This window comes from Pseudorca crassidens, chromosome 9 (genome assembly GCF_039906515.1).
Source record: "Pseudorca crassidens isolate mPseCra1 chromosome 9, mPseCra1.hap1, whole genome shotgun sequence".
Classification (NCBI taxonomy): domain Eukaryota; kingdom Metazoa; phylum Chordata; class Mammalia; order Artiodactyla; family Delphinidae; genus Pseudorca; species Pseudorca crassidens.
Window position 1 is genome coordinate 37,810,428 of NC_090304.1, and position 13,523 is coordinate 37,823,950.

At 38.5% G+C, this 13,523-nt stretch overlaps 1 protein-coding gene across 2 annotated transcripts in view; it reads right to left on the bottom strand.

Moving 5' to 3' along the window:
- Positions 1-13,523, bottom strand: part of GTF2H1 (general transcription factor IIH subunit 1) — a 38,542-nt gene that overhangs the window by 22,833 nt on the left and 2,186 nt on the right. For both annotated transcript variants that reach the window (XM_067749680.1, XM_067749679.1), the window contains exons 2-5: positions 7,542-7,710; positions 3,556-3,748; positions 2,597-2,762; positions 1,574-1,667 (exon numbers count right to left, since the gene is read on the bottom strand). In XM_067749680.1, the coding sequence (XP_067605781.1) occupies positions 1,574-1,667; positions 2,597-2,762; positions 3,556-3,748; positions 7,542-7,695 (607 nt within the window). In that variant the 5' untranslated portion in view covers positions 7,696-7,710. The remainder of the gene's footprint in view (positions 1-1,573; positions 1,668-2,596; positions 2,763-3,555; positions 3,749-7,541; positions 7,711-13,523) is intronic.

Genomic DNA, 13,523 nt, shown 5'->3' on the forward strand with positions numbered 1-13,523 from the left:
GCCCCCTGCATTAGGCGTGCGGAGTCTTAACCAATGGACCGCGAGGGAAGTCCCACAAAACCTTATTTTGTACCAAGAAAATTAACGAGTTTCAAAGTTTTAGTGGAAACACCAAGCTTTTTGGAGTGAGACTTGAATCTGCTTATTTGATCACTTACATATGGACACTTTTAATCCAAGGCATCATGTTAGGTGCTGGGGAAATAAATAAAGATCTCCATAACCCACTGGACTATCAGTTCAGCACTCCAGATGCATACACATTGTTCAATAAGTAAAGAGATTAAGAGGTTTAGGTCTCTTAAGCTGGAGAGCCTAAGTTTAAAATTCTAGGTCTGCCACTTACTGTCTGTGTGATGCTGGACAAATTACTTAATCTTTCTTTATCTTGGCTTCCTCATCTGTAATGTGGGGGTAATGATAGTACCTACTTCATAGGTACTATCTGTGATGATTAAATGAGTTAATATACATAAAGGCCTTAGAATGGTGTCTGGCACACAGTAAACACTACATAATTATGTTATTATCAGAAAGATAAGAAAATAATTACATTATAATGTGGTAAGACACAGAGCCCTATCAAAGGAATGGGGAGGGGGCTTATATCTGCCTAAGATAGTCAGGATTTTACAGAAGTGGCAATGAAGTGATGCTTGAGCTGAGTCCTGTGGGAGAGAGATGTTTCCTAAGGACTAAAGGGGCAGGAGTGAGGAAGTATAAAGAGAGAATAGTGTATAGCTTGAGAGCTTTGTTTAGTTAGAAGAATGACTGAAGCAGCTGCTCTCAACCTTGGCTGCACATCGTACATCACTAGAGCTAGAATCAAAACATTTATACTTTTAGGATGATTTCTGCAAGGGAGGCAGAATGAAGGATGATCTGAGTTAGTGCTGTAGAGACTCATTTATTGATGCCTCTGGAGCATGTCATCTTACTCATGTATGTTAAAGGGTATATAAAGTTTAGGAACTTCCCTGGTGGTCCAGTGGTAAAGAATCCATCTTCCAATGCAGGGGACGCAGGTTCGATCCCTGGTCGGGGAACTAAGATCCTACATGCTGCGGGGCAACTAAGCCCGCGTGCTGCAACTACTGAGCCCGCACACCTCAACTAGAGAGCCCGTGTGCCGCAAACTACAGGGCCCACACACTCTGGAGCCCATGTGCTCTGGAGCCTGCACACCACAACTAGAGAGAGAAAAATCAGCAGGCCACAACTAGAGAGAAGCCTGCATGCTGCAACGAAGAGCCCATGCACCGCAACTAAGACCCAATGCAGCCAAAAATAAATATATACATAAAAAAGAAAAAATAACTTAAATATTAAAGAAAAAAAGTTTAAGAACCACCAATGGAAAGAATGGGAAAGTCATCATACCAATGGATTGATGACAGCACATTATATGCTAAGCCATTAGTATCTACCACATGTCAGGCACTGGATAACGTACTTTACATATTTTATAGCACTTCATCAGGAATAAAGGTAAAGCCTTTTGCTTTTCAATGATACATTACTGAATTCATCCAAACAAATATTTTAACTATCTGAAAGAACTGATTCTTCTTACCTGCTGGATAGGTCCTAAATATGGACTCAATGATATCAGTCGTTAAATTGTATCTCAGACCATTACATCCATCTGTTTGGGGTCGGACATCAGCCTAAAATAAAGACCACATATATATCTGTATTTGTTAGAATACTGGGGGAAGATGTCTAAGAACCCAATGAACACTGGACAAAGGTGGAAAAATAGACTCTCTGAATGAAATACAGACAGAGATAAGTCCCTCACCTATACTTTTGGCATAGAGACAGGGCTCACAGAAGCCTGACCTGGTTTCACATAATTTTAGTGAACTGTAAACTCTGCTTTTTGAAAATACAACATGGTCAAACAGGCACATTTAAGTGTGGCCAAAGGCAGATATCTAGTGGAGATTTAACATAAAACTTATACAGTTACCAAATATTTAACTATTTGGTTACTAAGTAGTTAAATATTATCTGATTGGTTTCTTTAGAAGGCCTTATTAATTCAATTCACTGCTAAGCACTCAGAAAGATGCCAAACACGTAACTGCTACTCAAATTTTTGTTAAATGTATAAATACTGCTTTGGTTTTACCGTCACTTTCTAATTCCACACATAAGGTAGTCTCAATTTTCCTCTTAAGATACATTTTACAAATCTTACTTTTTTATAACCTGGTGGTCATTATACGTTTAAACTTTGCATTGTAAGTAAAATATTGCAATCATTAAAAAAAGGTAGCTGAAAGCCCTAAATTTAAAAGTAATAGGGGAAGTAAGCATTAGTCCAGTTGCTATAACATTCTTTTTCAAAAGTCCATTTGATTTCCAGCATACTAGGGTCAAGTCCAGAAAACTAAGAAAATATAACTGGCAAAAAATATATAAATTAAAAAAGACACTGTATGTATTTTAAAAATTATTTTAGAAGAATACCATAGATACTGAAGTATCCACTAATTTACTTGAAGAAAATGCTAAATTTTACAAAAGAAGTGGCATTGTTAATACATATACCACGGTTTTTTCCCTTTAGAAATCTAGAAGGGTCACATACCAGAAATGCTGCAGAAATGCCAACATCCTGCTTATGATTAGATGTGGAAGAACTCTCTGTTGCATTCACATTTAAACGATTGGCCCAGAATTCCTCAGCACTGATCACCTGACTCACAACAAGGTCTTTATAAAGCTGAAACAAAACAGGATCTTCTTGCAGCATTCTGGTGATAGAATATATCGAACATATTGAACTTTTAGAATAAAATACCATTTAGGTAACATTCAAAAAAGACTTTAGCCACATGAAACACCCAACTTTCATTTTGTGATGACTGAGCGGCAGAGGTCATTTAGTTCATTTGTAATTAAAAGCAAAAAAACATTTTTGGAGGAACAAATGTAAGTGCAGATAAACAGAAGTCAGTCTGAAGAAGCAAAGGCTAAACTCTTTGAAGGCATGGATTTGGTCTTATTCATCCCTATATTCCAGTGATACAAAGGCTGTATTTGTACTGTACTGTATTCTTTCACAAAAAGGTGAATGGGGAAGAGAGATTTTCTAGCAACTAGTTTTTCATGGTGATAAGCACCTGGAGCCATAAGCACAGAAAGACAATTCATCTTATCAGAAATTCTCATTATTTTAGAATGTTTGCTCAACTTTTTTACAGTATGACTACTTTCAGGTTTCTTATTCACATACACATTTCTAATGGTTTAGTATCTTCTCTGTGACAGAGAACTAGAGAATTAAGGGACCTTATTAGCACCTTCGAATCGCAGTTCTGTTCCTAATCAGATGTTAGGTTTGAGGCAGTTCGTCTGAGTTTATCTCATCTGCCGAAAGCCAAAGCTAGTAAGATGCTAAAGTTAATAACCAAACACAGAGGTAAAGATAACGAAGCCCATATTTTCCTAAACTGCACTGTCAAAGCACAAGGGTGAGAAATAAACTATTACTTGACTGGTGAGAACCTAGCATCTCTTTAAAAGGCTGTTCTTTTCCTCCTTCACCTGTTTTTCTCTTCCAGTTCTTTATTTGCTTTCCTCTTGAATTTGGGCAGCAGCTGCTGAAGAAGGTCTTTCACTGCATCTCGCTCTTTCACTGCTGTGCTTTCATTGGAAAAATGGAAGTTAGTTGTGTCCCCTGCATGCAGGACCAGCTGAAGTTGAATTTTAGCTTTTCCTTCTGGACTGATTTTCTGGCCTAAAAAGAAGCATGAGGCTAGTTAGATAAGGACACTCACACTGTGGAAAGTCATACAATAAGTTACTTCTCTCAAGACTCAGGCTTCCTTTGGGCTTTAGTTGCCCTATTCCAATCTTGATGCTTCAGCAGAAATGTACAATTCTCAAATAATCCCATATAACCAGAGCATGGTTCAACAAATTCGCTGCTAGCACTTGGCTTCCTTCTTCAGTATCCTTTTTGTGTGGCACTTCTCACCCACTGCTTCCACCTACGGATACTAAAGGGCTTTGGTTTCCACTCAACTGGGCAGCTTTCTTAAAAGCTTTCTAAACAGCCAACCCAGAGTCCTGAATCCACCCTGAATAGCTGCTTCCAACTGACAATATCATTAATAAAAATGATTTGTCACGATTCAAAAAACTCCAAAACATAGCCCATGGCCTAATTACTAATTGCGAAGGAAAATACATAATTTTACATTTGAGAGATCAGGTGTCAGCACTTTAACCAAGTGACCAAACCTAGCCTCATTAAAAATGGAACAACCTGACACTATGGGCTTTCTGAGGTGACAGAATAGCAACACCACCACTTATGTGTTGTTCTTGCTGAAAATGTCTAACTTGAGTATAATCAAGCCTGTAGACCTGACTTTTATAAGAAATACAGGTATACAGGAAAAAATGAAACAAAACCTTGAGGAGACCATCAGACTGTGTGATATTCTACAAGCCCATACTCTTAAAGAACAGACAAAAGAGGCTACAACTACATACATGAACCTAGACTAGGTATTGGTTAAAAAAAAAAAAAATCACAGGTATAAAAAACTTTGGACAACTGGGGAAATGCAACAATGGTCTGGATATTTATTAAAATTTTCTTGGTGTCATAAAATTATAAGCAGTCAAAGTGTACACTCACATAAAAAAGCAAATATGGCAAAATTACTAATATTTAGATGGTATACAATATACACGTACACATTGTACTATTCTTTAAACTCTTCTGTAACTTTGAAGATTTTCATACTAATTTGGAGCTGGAAATGTCAAAATATACCTACATAATAGAGATCTTGTATTCTTAAAAAGTGGGCCTCGTGACTTGTCTTCTTCATAAGGGAAACAGATGAAGGGGCTTTGTCTCACTAAATGGGTGACTAATGGTAGTGTGAACACATTACCTAGAGCTCTCTGCCCCAAGCAACCTACTAACACTTAAATAAACAGGAACTTTTTCAATGAAAATGCTGCTTCCAAACCAACAGTTTAGATGAAATACCTTACTGCCAAAAAGAGCAATATGAAGCAATTTACACTGTCAGCCAGCCTGTTCCATTATCCCATACCTCCAAAACAAACGATCACTCCTCTCTACTATCTCTTCTCAGTCACTGCTTTATTCTTGCTCTATCTTAGCTCGTGCCTCTGAGAGGCCTACTTTTGAAGTTTTTTAACTATCTAACTGCTAATTTTCACCTTAGTAATGTATTATTGACAACTTTCAATGGCTTCTTTCAGAAATGAGCATTCTTTCAAATATTCAGCTTAAAATGAAAACTGATCTGGTGCAGATCTAAATTTGGGTATGTGCTCTCCTCCCCAACAGCTGAGAAGAATTGTTGAAATACAGAAGATAGGCATATTCTTTTTTTTGTGGCCTCTCCCGTTGCGGAGCGCAGGCTCAGCGGCCATGGCTCACGGGCCCAGCCGCTCTGCGGCATGTGGCATCCTCCCGGACCAGGGCACGAACCCGCGTCCCCTGCATCGGCAGGCGGACTCTCAACCACTGCGCCACCAGGGAAGCCCAAGGCATATTCTTTATTGCATGCTGTAAGTATCATATTGAGTATGTGTTTTGCAAAGGTGTAAGGCTAGCTTCCCGTTTAAGAGAAATACTAATACAGGCAGTTCCTAATTTATGAGTCTATTGTAGAACAAATGTTAGTTTGTTAAGACTACTATTAGAAACTTGGTGAGGCATTTCTCCACAGAAACAAAGGTTTGAAAGGAAGTAGTGTTACCAGGAGAGTGGACAAAGACCAGATAGCTTAGGCAGTACTGAATTATGATGAATTTTAAACAGTATTTCCTTTTGAAAATTAAGATTCTCAGTTATTTCAGTGGAGAAAGATGATCTTGGTCATTTCCAGCAGCAAATTAGAGGTTAAGTCCTTAGGGCAACTGTTTATACACAAAGGACATTTGTAAACTGACCACTTGCAAGTTGAGGATTGTCTATGTTTTGAGGTGTCATGTTCCTTGAAATCTGTTCAGGATTTTATCTAGGAGAAGAATCTCATATCCAGGAAAATAAATGAATCCATATTAATGGTCACAGTTAAGATACCACAATTTGTTGAGGGCTTTGTTACCCAACTCCCCTGGGGTCCCTCCTATTCAAGATCTTTTAGTTAGGTGAATTGCAGAAATCCCTTTCAGAGTACAGGTTCTAAATCCCAGGATTCACTTGGTGCCTTTAAACCTAATTATTATTGAGCCACAAAGTACCATGTCCTTTGGGTAATAAATTCAAAGTTAATTTTGCAAATTTGAAAAGAGAAGGGGTTTTGATGTTAGCTTTCATACCTGAAAATCATAAAAAGGATATAAAAATATTATGCTCTGTATTCCTCCCATCTACATTTAGTATAAAACTAAGTCTATTTTCTCAACAGATGATGGATGGCCACATAACCAAAGATTAGACGACTTTACTTAAAAGATACAATTTTATGCCAGGGCAATCTGGCATCATCTATCAAGCTTTTTTTTTAAAATAAATTAATTTATTTATTTTTGGCTGCACTGGGTCTTCGTTGCTGCACGTGGGCTTTCTCTAGCTGTGGCGAGCGGGGGCTCCTCTTTGTTGCGGTGCGCGGGCTTCTCATTGCGGTGGCTTCTCTAGTTGCGGAGCACGGGCTCTAGGCACAAGGGCTTCAGTAGCTGTGGCATGCAGGCTCAGCAGCTGTGCCTCGCGAGCTCTAGAGTACAGGCTCAGTAGTTGTGGTGCACGGGCTTAGTTGCTCTGCAGCATGTGGGATCTTCCCGGACCAGGGCTTGAACCCATGTCCCCTGCATTGGCAGTTGGGATTCTTAACCACTGCGCCACCAGAGAAGTCCATCTATCAAGATTTTAAATGCATGAACCATTTGAACCTGTAAGCCCACTGCAGGGATGTATTCCATACATAAAACCTCAAAAAAATATTAGTGCATAGACCAATACTGCAACATTGTTTTCAATAATAAAATTCTGAAAACTTCCTAAATGTCCTTCAATAGTGGACTGGTTAAATACATAAGTGTAAATCCATTCAGTGGACTATTATGCAACTCTTAAAAGAAGGTATGGGGCTTCCCTGGTGGCGCAGTGGTTGAGAGTCCGCCTGCCGATGCAGGGGACACGGGTTCGTGCCCCAATCTGGGAGGATCCCACATGCCGCGGAGCGGCTGGGCCCGTTGAGCCATGGCCGCTGAACCTGCGCGTCCGGAGCCTGTGCTCCGCAACGGGAGAGGCCACAACAGTGAGGCCCACATACCGCAAAAAAAAAAAAAAAAAAAGATGGTATGTGTGGAGATCTTTATGTGAGGTAGATTTACACATGTAAAGCTGTACATACTCTATTATTGTAGAAAAGACAGGTTACAGAATAATATATATTCAATGATCCTACTCTATAATTATTTTTATACAGTTGATTTTTTGACATTATAATAAAAACCCCACAGAGACTGTATAATCAGTCTTCTTATAAAGTTACTAACAAATATGACATACATCAGACTTAGTATAGTCGACTTACATTTAATATCTGCATACATATGGCTGATGGTAAATCTATCTTTGCCTTCAGGTGCCCAAGCAATTCTTTCTGCCATGAGGTACAGAGCTCCATCCTGCTTCTTCTGTCGCACCTTCTTTACAATCAGCAGAACTTCTTCAGATGAAGTCGCCATGACGGCTAGAAGGTGCTAAAAAAGACAAAAAGATTTCACATCTCAGTTAGGGTTGGATTCATTGACTTGAGTCCCTTCCAAATCTAAAATGAGTAATAAGGAGGGAAAAAAGTCTTTTCCCTCTTTCCGAGTTGAAGATAAAGCTGTATGGCGTTATTCCTTTAAAATCAAATTTCATTTTGCTCATACCACAGGTATGAATTTACACAACACTGCAAGTTGACAACACCTGGCAGTTTTCAAACCATTTCCACATATGCTAATCAGTATTTTCAATTTATTTTCCTGTTATATTATTAAATCTTAAACACATGATTTGACTACAAATATGTGGTCTGTAACCTATATTGCAGAACTTTAGAATTACACAGCACTCTATTGGATATTTAGTTCAAATTTGTTTCAACTGAAAAAACTAGGAGCCAAAGGGTTTGTGTGACCTTCCCAAAACCACTCCTAGATCTAAAACCCGGTCTAATATGCTTAAAAAAAAAAACTGAAAGAATTTAACACTTAACACTTCAGATGCTATCTTCCCCATCTTTTTTTTTTTTGTGTGTGGTACGCGGGCCTCTCACTGTCGTGGCCTCTCCTGTTGCGGAGCACAGGCTCCGGACGCGCAGGCCCAGCGGCCATGGCTCACGGGCCCAGCTGCTCCGCGGCATGTGGATCTTCCCGGACCGGGGCACGAACCCGTGTTCCCTGCATCGGCAGGCGGACTCTCAACCACTGCGCCACCAGGGAAGCCCTATCTTCCCCATCTTTTAACAATCAAATGTCTTCAACTGCTCTCCAGTCTAAGCGGAAGATTCATTTGTATATGGCTAATTTGTTACCTAGGAAGAAACAGCTTGGAGCTCCCCCCAGGTTCACCCCATCCTGGGAATCTTAAGCCACTCAACCCAAATCCTAGAGTCTTGAGTGTAGCTGTCTGTAATATGAGGCTGAAAAGGATTTTGAAGCTGTTTGGGCTCAACAGGGAAGATGCCATGATTGATGAAGTCTGCCATGGGCTGCGATGGGGAAAGTGGTGGCACAAATGGCACATATATGCCATTTCTGGTGAAGTTATGACTTTAGCTTTCATTCCCAAAGGAATGATTTAAAATATAACTTAAAAATATTTACTTCTTCAGGTACAAATTATAATTTCAGAGAAGTTAGCATATCTAAGTGTCATAAGAATTAAATTTGAGCAAACAAGTGAAGCTTTATTGTAACATTTCTTATTCACTGAAACAGTGATTTAAAAATCAAAAATACAAGTAAAAAAAAAAAGAGTGAAATTTTAATTTCTCTGAAGTTGACTACCTGAATTTTGAATAGCCAGATCTTCCCTTTTAGTTTCCTTACAGGCTACTCCACCCCAAAAATGGAAAGGAAAAGGGTCAGTGTGAATACATTTATTCAATAGTTCTGTACTGAGCCAAGAAGTCTAGGGATTACCTGAAGACAAATGTCTGCCAGTAGTGATTTCTGCTTTGAGAAAGCTTCCAGTCTAGTGAGCAAGATGTGTGTGTGTGTATACAAATTAGAATGTGTAAAGTCCCAAAAGGGAGACAAAGTTCTGAGTTCTGAATTAGGACTCAGAGGCAATTAACTTTTTCACATGAGAGGCTTTGTCAAATATTTGTCACAGATATCTTAGGGCAATAAAAATAATTCAGTTATAATTAACTGAACAAACAAGATGCAAATCACTAAATGCATAGTCCTTAGGTGTTCCGTTTGATGCGTTTTGGCAACTGTATACACCCGTGTACCATTACCCAAAACAAGACAGAGAACATTTCCATCACCCCCCAAGTTCTCTCATGTCCCCTTCTAGTCAATTCTCTTCCTCCCGCCCTCGAGCAACTGTTTTCTGATTTCTATCACCACAGATTAGTTTTTATCTGTACTAGGACTTCATATAAATGGAATTCAGGCACTATGTATGCTTTTGTCTCTAGCTTTTCGCTTAACATGTTTTTGGAAATTCACCACATTATTACATGTATTGGTAGTTTATTCTTTTTTATACAGAAGTTAGTTATGAATTGGGTCTTGAATGAGGGTTTTGACAGAGAAAAGGCAATAAGCATTATAGGCAAAGAGAATGGCTTGGGGCAAAGGCTCCAGACTCTCTGCAAATGGTTAGTAGTCCACTCTGGATGTAGCACAAAGTTCATAGTGGGGATCAGTGGGATATGAAGTTGGACAGTTAAGATGGAGGAAGATAGTGGAGAATACCCCCCTATGTGGCAGACAACAGAAAACTTCTAAAGATTTGAATAAGGGAGTGATTTGTATTTTAGGAAATTAATCTGAGGCAATATGAGAGAGACTGAAGGGAGGACCAGAAAGGGTCTGAACCAGGCTGGTGGCAGTGAGAATGGAGAGGAAGAGACAAGGAGGAGTACTGAGGAAGCAGGATGAATAGACACTGTGCTGAAGGAGGTATCACAGCTGCTTGCTCATACCCCACTTTTAAGCCTAACTGACATGAGTACAGCGATGCCACTCACAGAAACAGGAACAAGGAAAAACAAGTTTGAAAGTGAAGGCAAGGAATTCGGCTCTGAAAATGAGTGTGAGGTGCTGCTGAGTCACGCAGGTAGAAATAGTCTGTATTATGTGGGCATTTATAAATGTTGGGACAGAGCCTAGTAAGTTAACAAAAAGGGATTTAAAAAATGCCACAATCTCACAACTTTAACATCAATTTTCTTAATTTTAAATTGTGCTTATCTGTACTCACCTTACAAATGTAATCATGAAGTACAGCCAAGTTAATTATCTTGTTTATTTGCCATTGAAAACATTTTCCCATGTTACTTTACAATCTCCAGTTTTAATATCCATACATTATATATGATAAAGGGTCAAAATTCTTAATATATAATACCATCTTTTAACTGATTAACTTATTTGATGTCCTCCAAAGATTTTGATTAGAGGATTACTGTCGCTTAAAAAGTTTGAAAACCACTGTTTTAAAGAACTATTTTTTTTTTTTTTGGCTGTGCCGCAGCTTGTGGGATTTAAATTTCCCAACCAGGGATTGAACCTGGGCCCGTCAATGAAAATGCACAGTCCTAAGCACTGGCCCGTCAGGGAATTCCTTAAAGGACTATTTAATGACATGAAAAGATAAACTGTTAGGTGATCAAAGCAAGCAAAAAAAGCATGTAGTTTGATTCCATATTCTTAAATTTTAAAAAACCTTCTAAAATTTATTGAAGGCTTGTAATACGTGCCAGGCATTGGGCTAAATTCTTCATAGGCATTATCTCATTCAGTCCCCAGCTAACAATCCTGAGGTAGGTTCTATTATTAGTTAGTTCTATTCTGCAGATAAAGGAAATTGGGTCTGAGAGATCAAGATGCTTTCCCAAAGCACCAAGAAGTAGAACTGGGTTTGAATCTGGATCAGTCTGACCTTAGAGTTCCATTATGCTATTTTGCAAATATATATGACTGGAGAGACATACACCCAATTTAATAGTGGTTACCTATGGTGATAGGACTACAGATGATTTGAATGTTCTTTTTGTTTTCTGGACTATCTACAATAAATATGTATTTTGTAATGAGAAAAGCAGTTACTAAAAATGTCTTTCCAAGAGTTTGTTCTCTATCAAACCACATCTATAAGGTAACATGGGAAGGTGTTAGGGTTGGTAAGAATTAAAACTGTTATTTTCAATTTCTGTAATATGTGTACTATTTTTATTTAGTATTAAAACTTTAACTTATAATAATTTTTATAAAATCTATGGAACCATTAAATATTTTAATATTAATTTTATAATATTCATTATAATAAACACGTAACTATTAAAAACATTTAAAAACCTGTCTATACTATGTAAAATTAAACTGCATATCATATGAATCACATTTTAGGAAACATGAATTAAAATCTGAGAAAGATAGGAGAGGTGTGTGTGTGGAGGGGGATAAGCAGATAATTACAGGATAATTTAAAATATGTCCATATATGGAGGAAACACAAGGTTACAGCTGACAGAGCAAGTCACCAATTAACTGGGCTTATGGGCACAAATAAAGTGTTAACTTTGGAAAAGAACAAAAAAACCTTTCTGAGATGGGAAGATAAGGAGAAAGATGAATGAAGACAGAGAAACTGTAAAGTGGAGAATAAATTAGATTAATAGAACTATTAGAGTTGGCTACTTTAAATCAATTGGGGAAAAACATAGCCTCTTATGCATAGCATGTAAAACCATTCATATTAAAATCTATTTAGAGGGAGCTTTAAAAATAAATCAGAGATAAGTTATTGAACACTGGGAATAACTAGTCAATTGTCTCACAGCTAACCTGCTTGGCAAATTTCCCTGGTCATCTGTAGCACCTCTGTTAATTGTACAAGGACCAGTTTTACGAAGTTTAATAGAACCAGTAGGACCATCCTACAAGGGCTTCTATGATTTCTAGATTTTTCTTGAAGGTGGCTCCTTGGGTGGCAAAAACTTCTTTCTAGTAGAACTCTGTAAGAGCCACAGAATATTTTATGAAAAACACCGGTGCAGTTATATTTAAACAAAGTGGCTTGATGAAGATCTAGCTTTACTTAAAAGATTATTTACTTTATGAAATAATCTGCCACAAGACTTCTTTAAATAGCAAAATCCTCCAGTAAAGGCATTTATTCATTTGCAGTTAAATATTTACTTGCTTGAGGCTAAAGGCACATGCATGCCTTGTGCTGAGCCTCTGCACATTCTCCTCCCTTTCCATCAACTAGCTTTTACTCATTTTCTGTCTAAGTTTCAAAGTTACAGTATTCTTCCCTTCACAACACTTATCACTACTGCAATTAATTTTTTTAAATTAATTAATGAATTTATTTTTGGCTGCGTTGGGTCTTCATTGCTGCGCGCAGGCTTTCTCTAGTTTCCGCGAGCAGGGGCTACTCTTTGCTGCGGTGCACAGCCTTCTCATTGCGGTGGCTTCTCTTCTTGTTGAACACAGGTTCTAGGCACATGGGCTTCAGTAGTTGTGGCTCACGGGCTCTAGAGTGCAGGCTCAGTAGTTGTGGTGCACAGGCTTAGTTGCTCCGTGGCATGTGGGATCCTCCTGGACCAGGGCTCGAACCCATGTCCCCTGCATTGGCAGGCGGATTCCCAACCACTGCGCTACCAGGGAAGTCCCTGCAATTAATTTTTAATGTAATTCTTTTAATGCCTTTCTCCCCGAAAGACCGCAAGTTTCATAAAGAAGGGAAGAGGCTGCATGTGTTGTATTCATGGCAATACAGAGCCCAGCAGCATATTTTAGTCCATAGGAATAGTCCAATAAATACCTATGACATCAATTTAAGATCTCTGTTGTTAAAAGAATACAGTCTTGGTTAATACATAACAAGAAGCCATTGTACAGACATCCTCGGCTAAACTCCAGGAAGCACTAAAGCTCTCAACTCACAGATCAGAGTACCATTCCTCACAGATTCCAATAACTGGCTTATAAGTAAACAGGGATAGGAAGAATTTGAAACTATTCAGGAGAAATCTTTAAATTTCCATTTCCTACATCTCATGTCTCTGCATTTCCATCACCTACATCTCCTTTTCCAATGTGCAGAGATAAATGGGGCAGACGAAAAGAAGGCAACAAGTGAAATATAAACTCCTTATCACTCACTAAAAGGAGGACTGTTATTAGAGAAAGCGCTTCTGTGTCTGCCAGCATACAAAATGGAGACTGGAATGCTGCTTGCCATCGGGCAGTCCTAAAAAATGTTAACAATTCAGCACTACAGGGAATAAGACCTTGAAAGTATGTAAAGAGTGACCAAAATGTACTGTTTTAAGGATAGT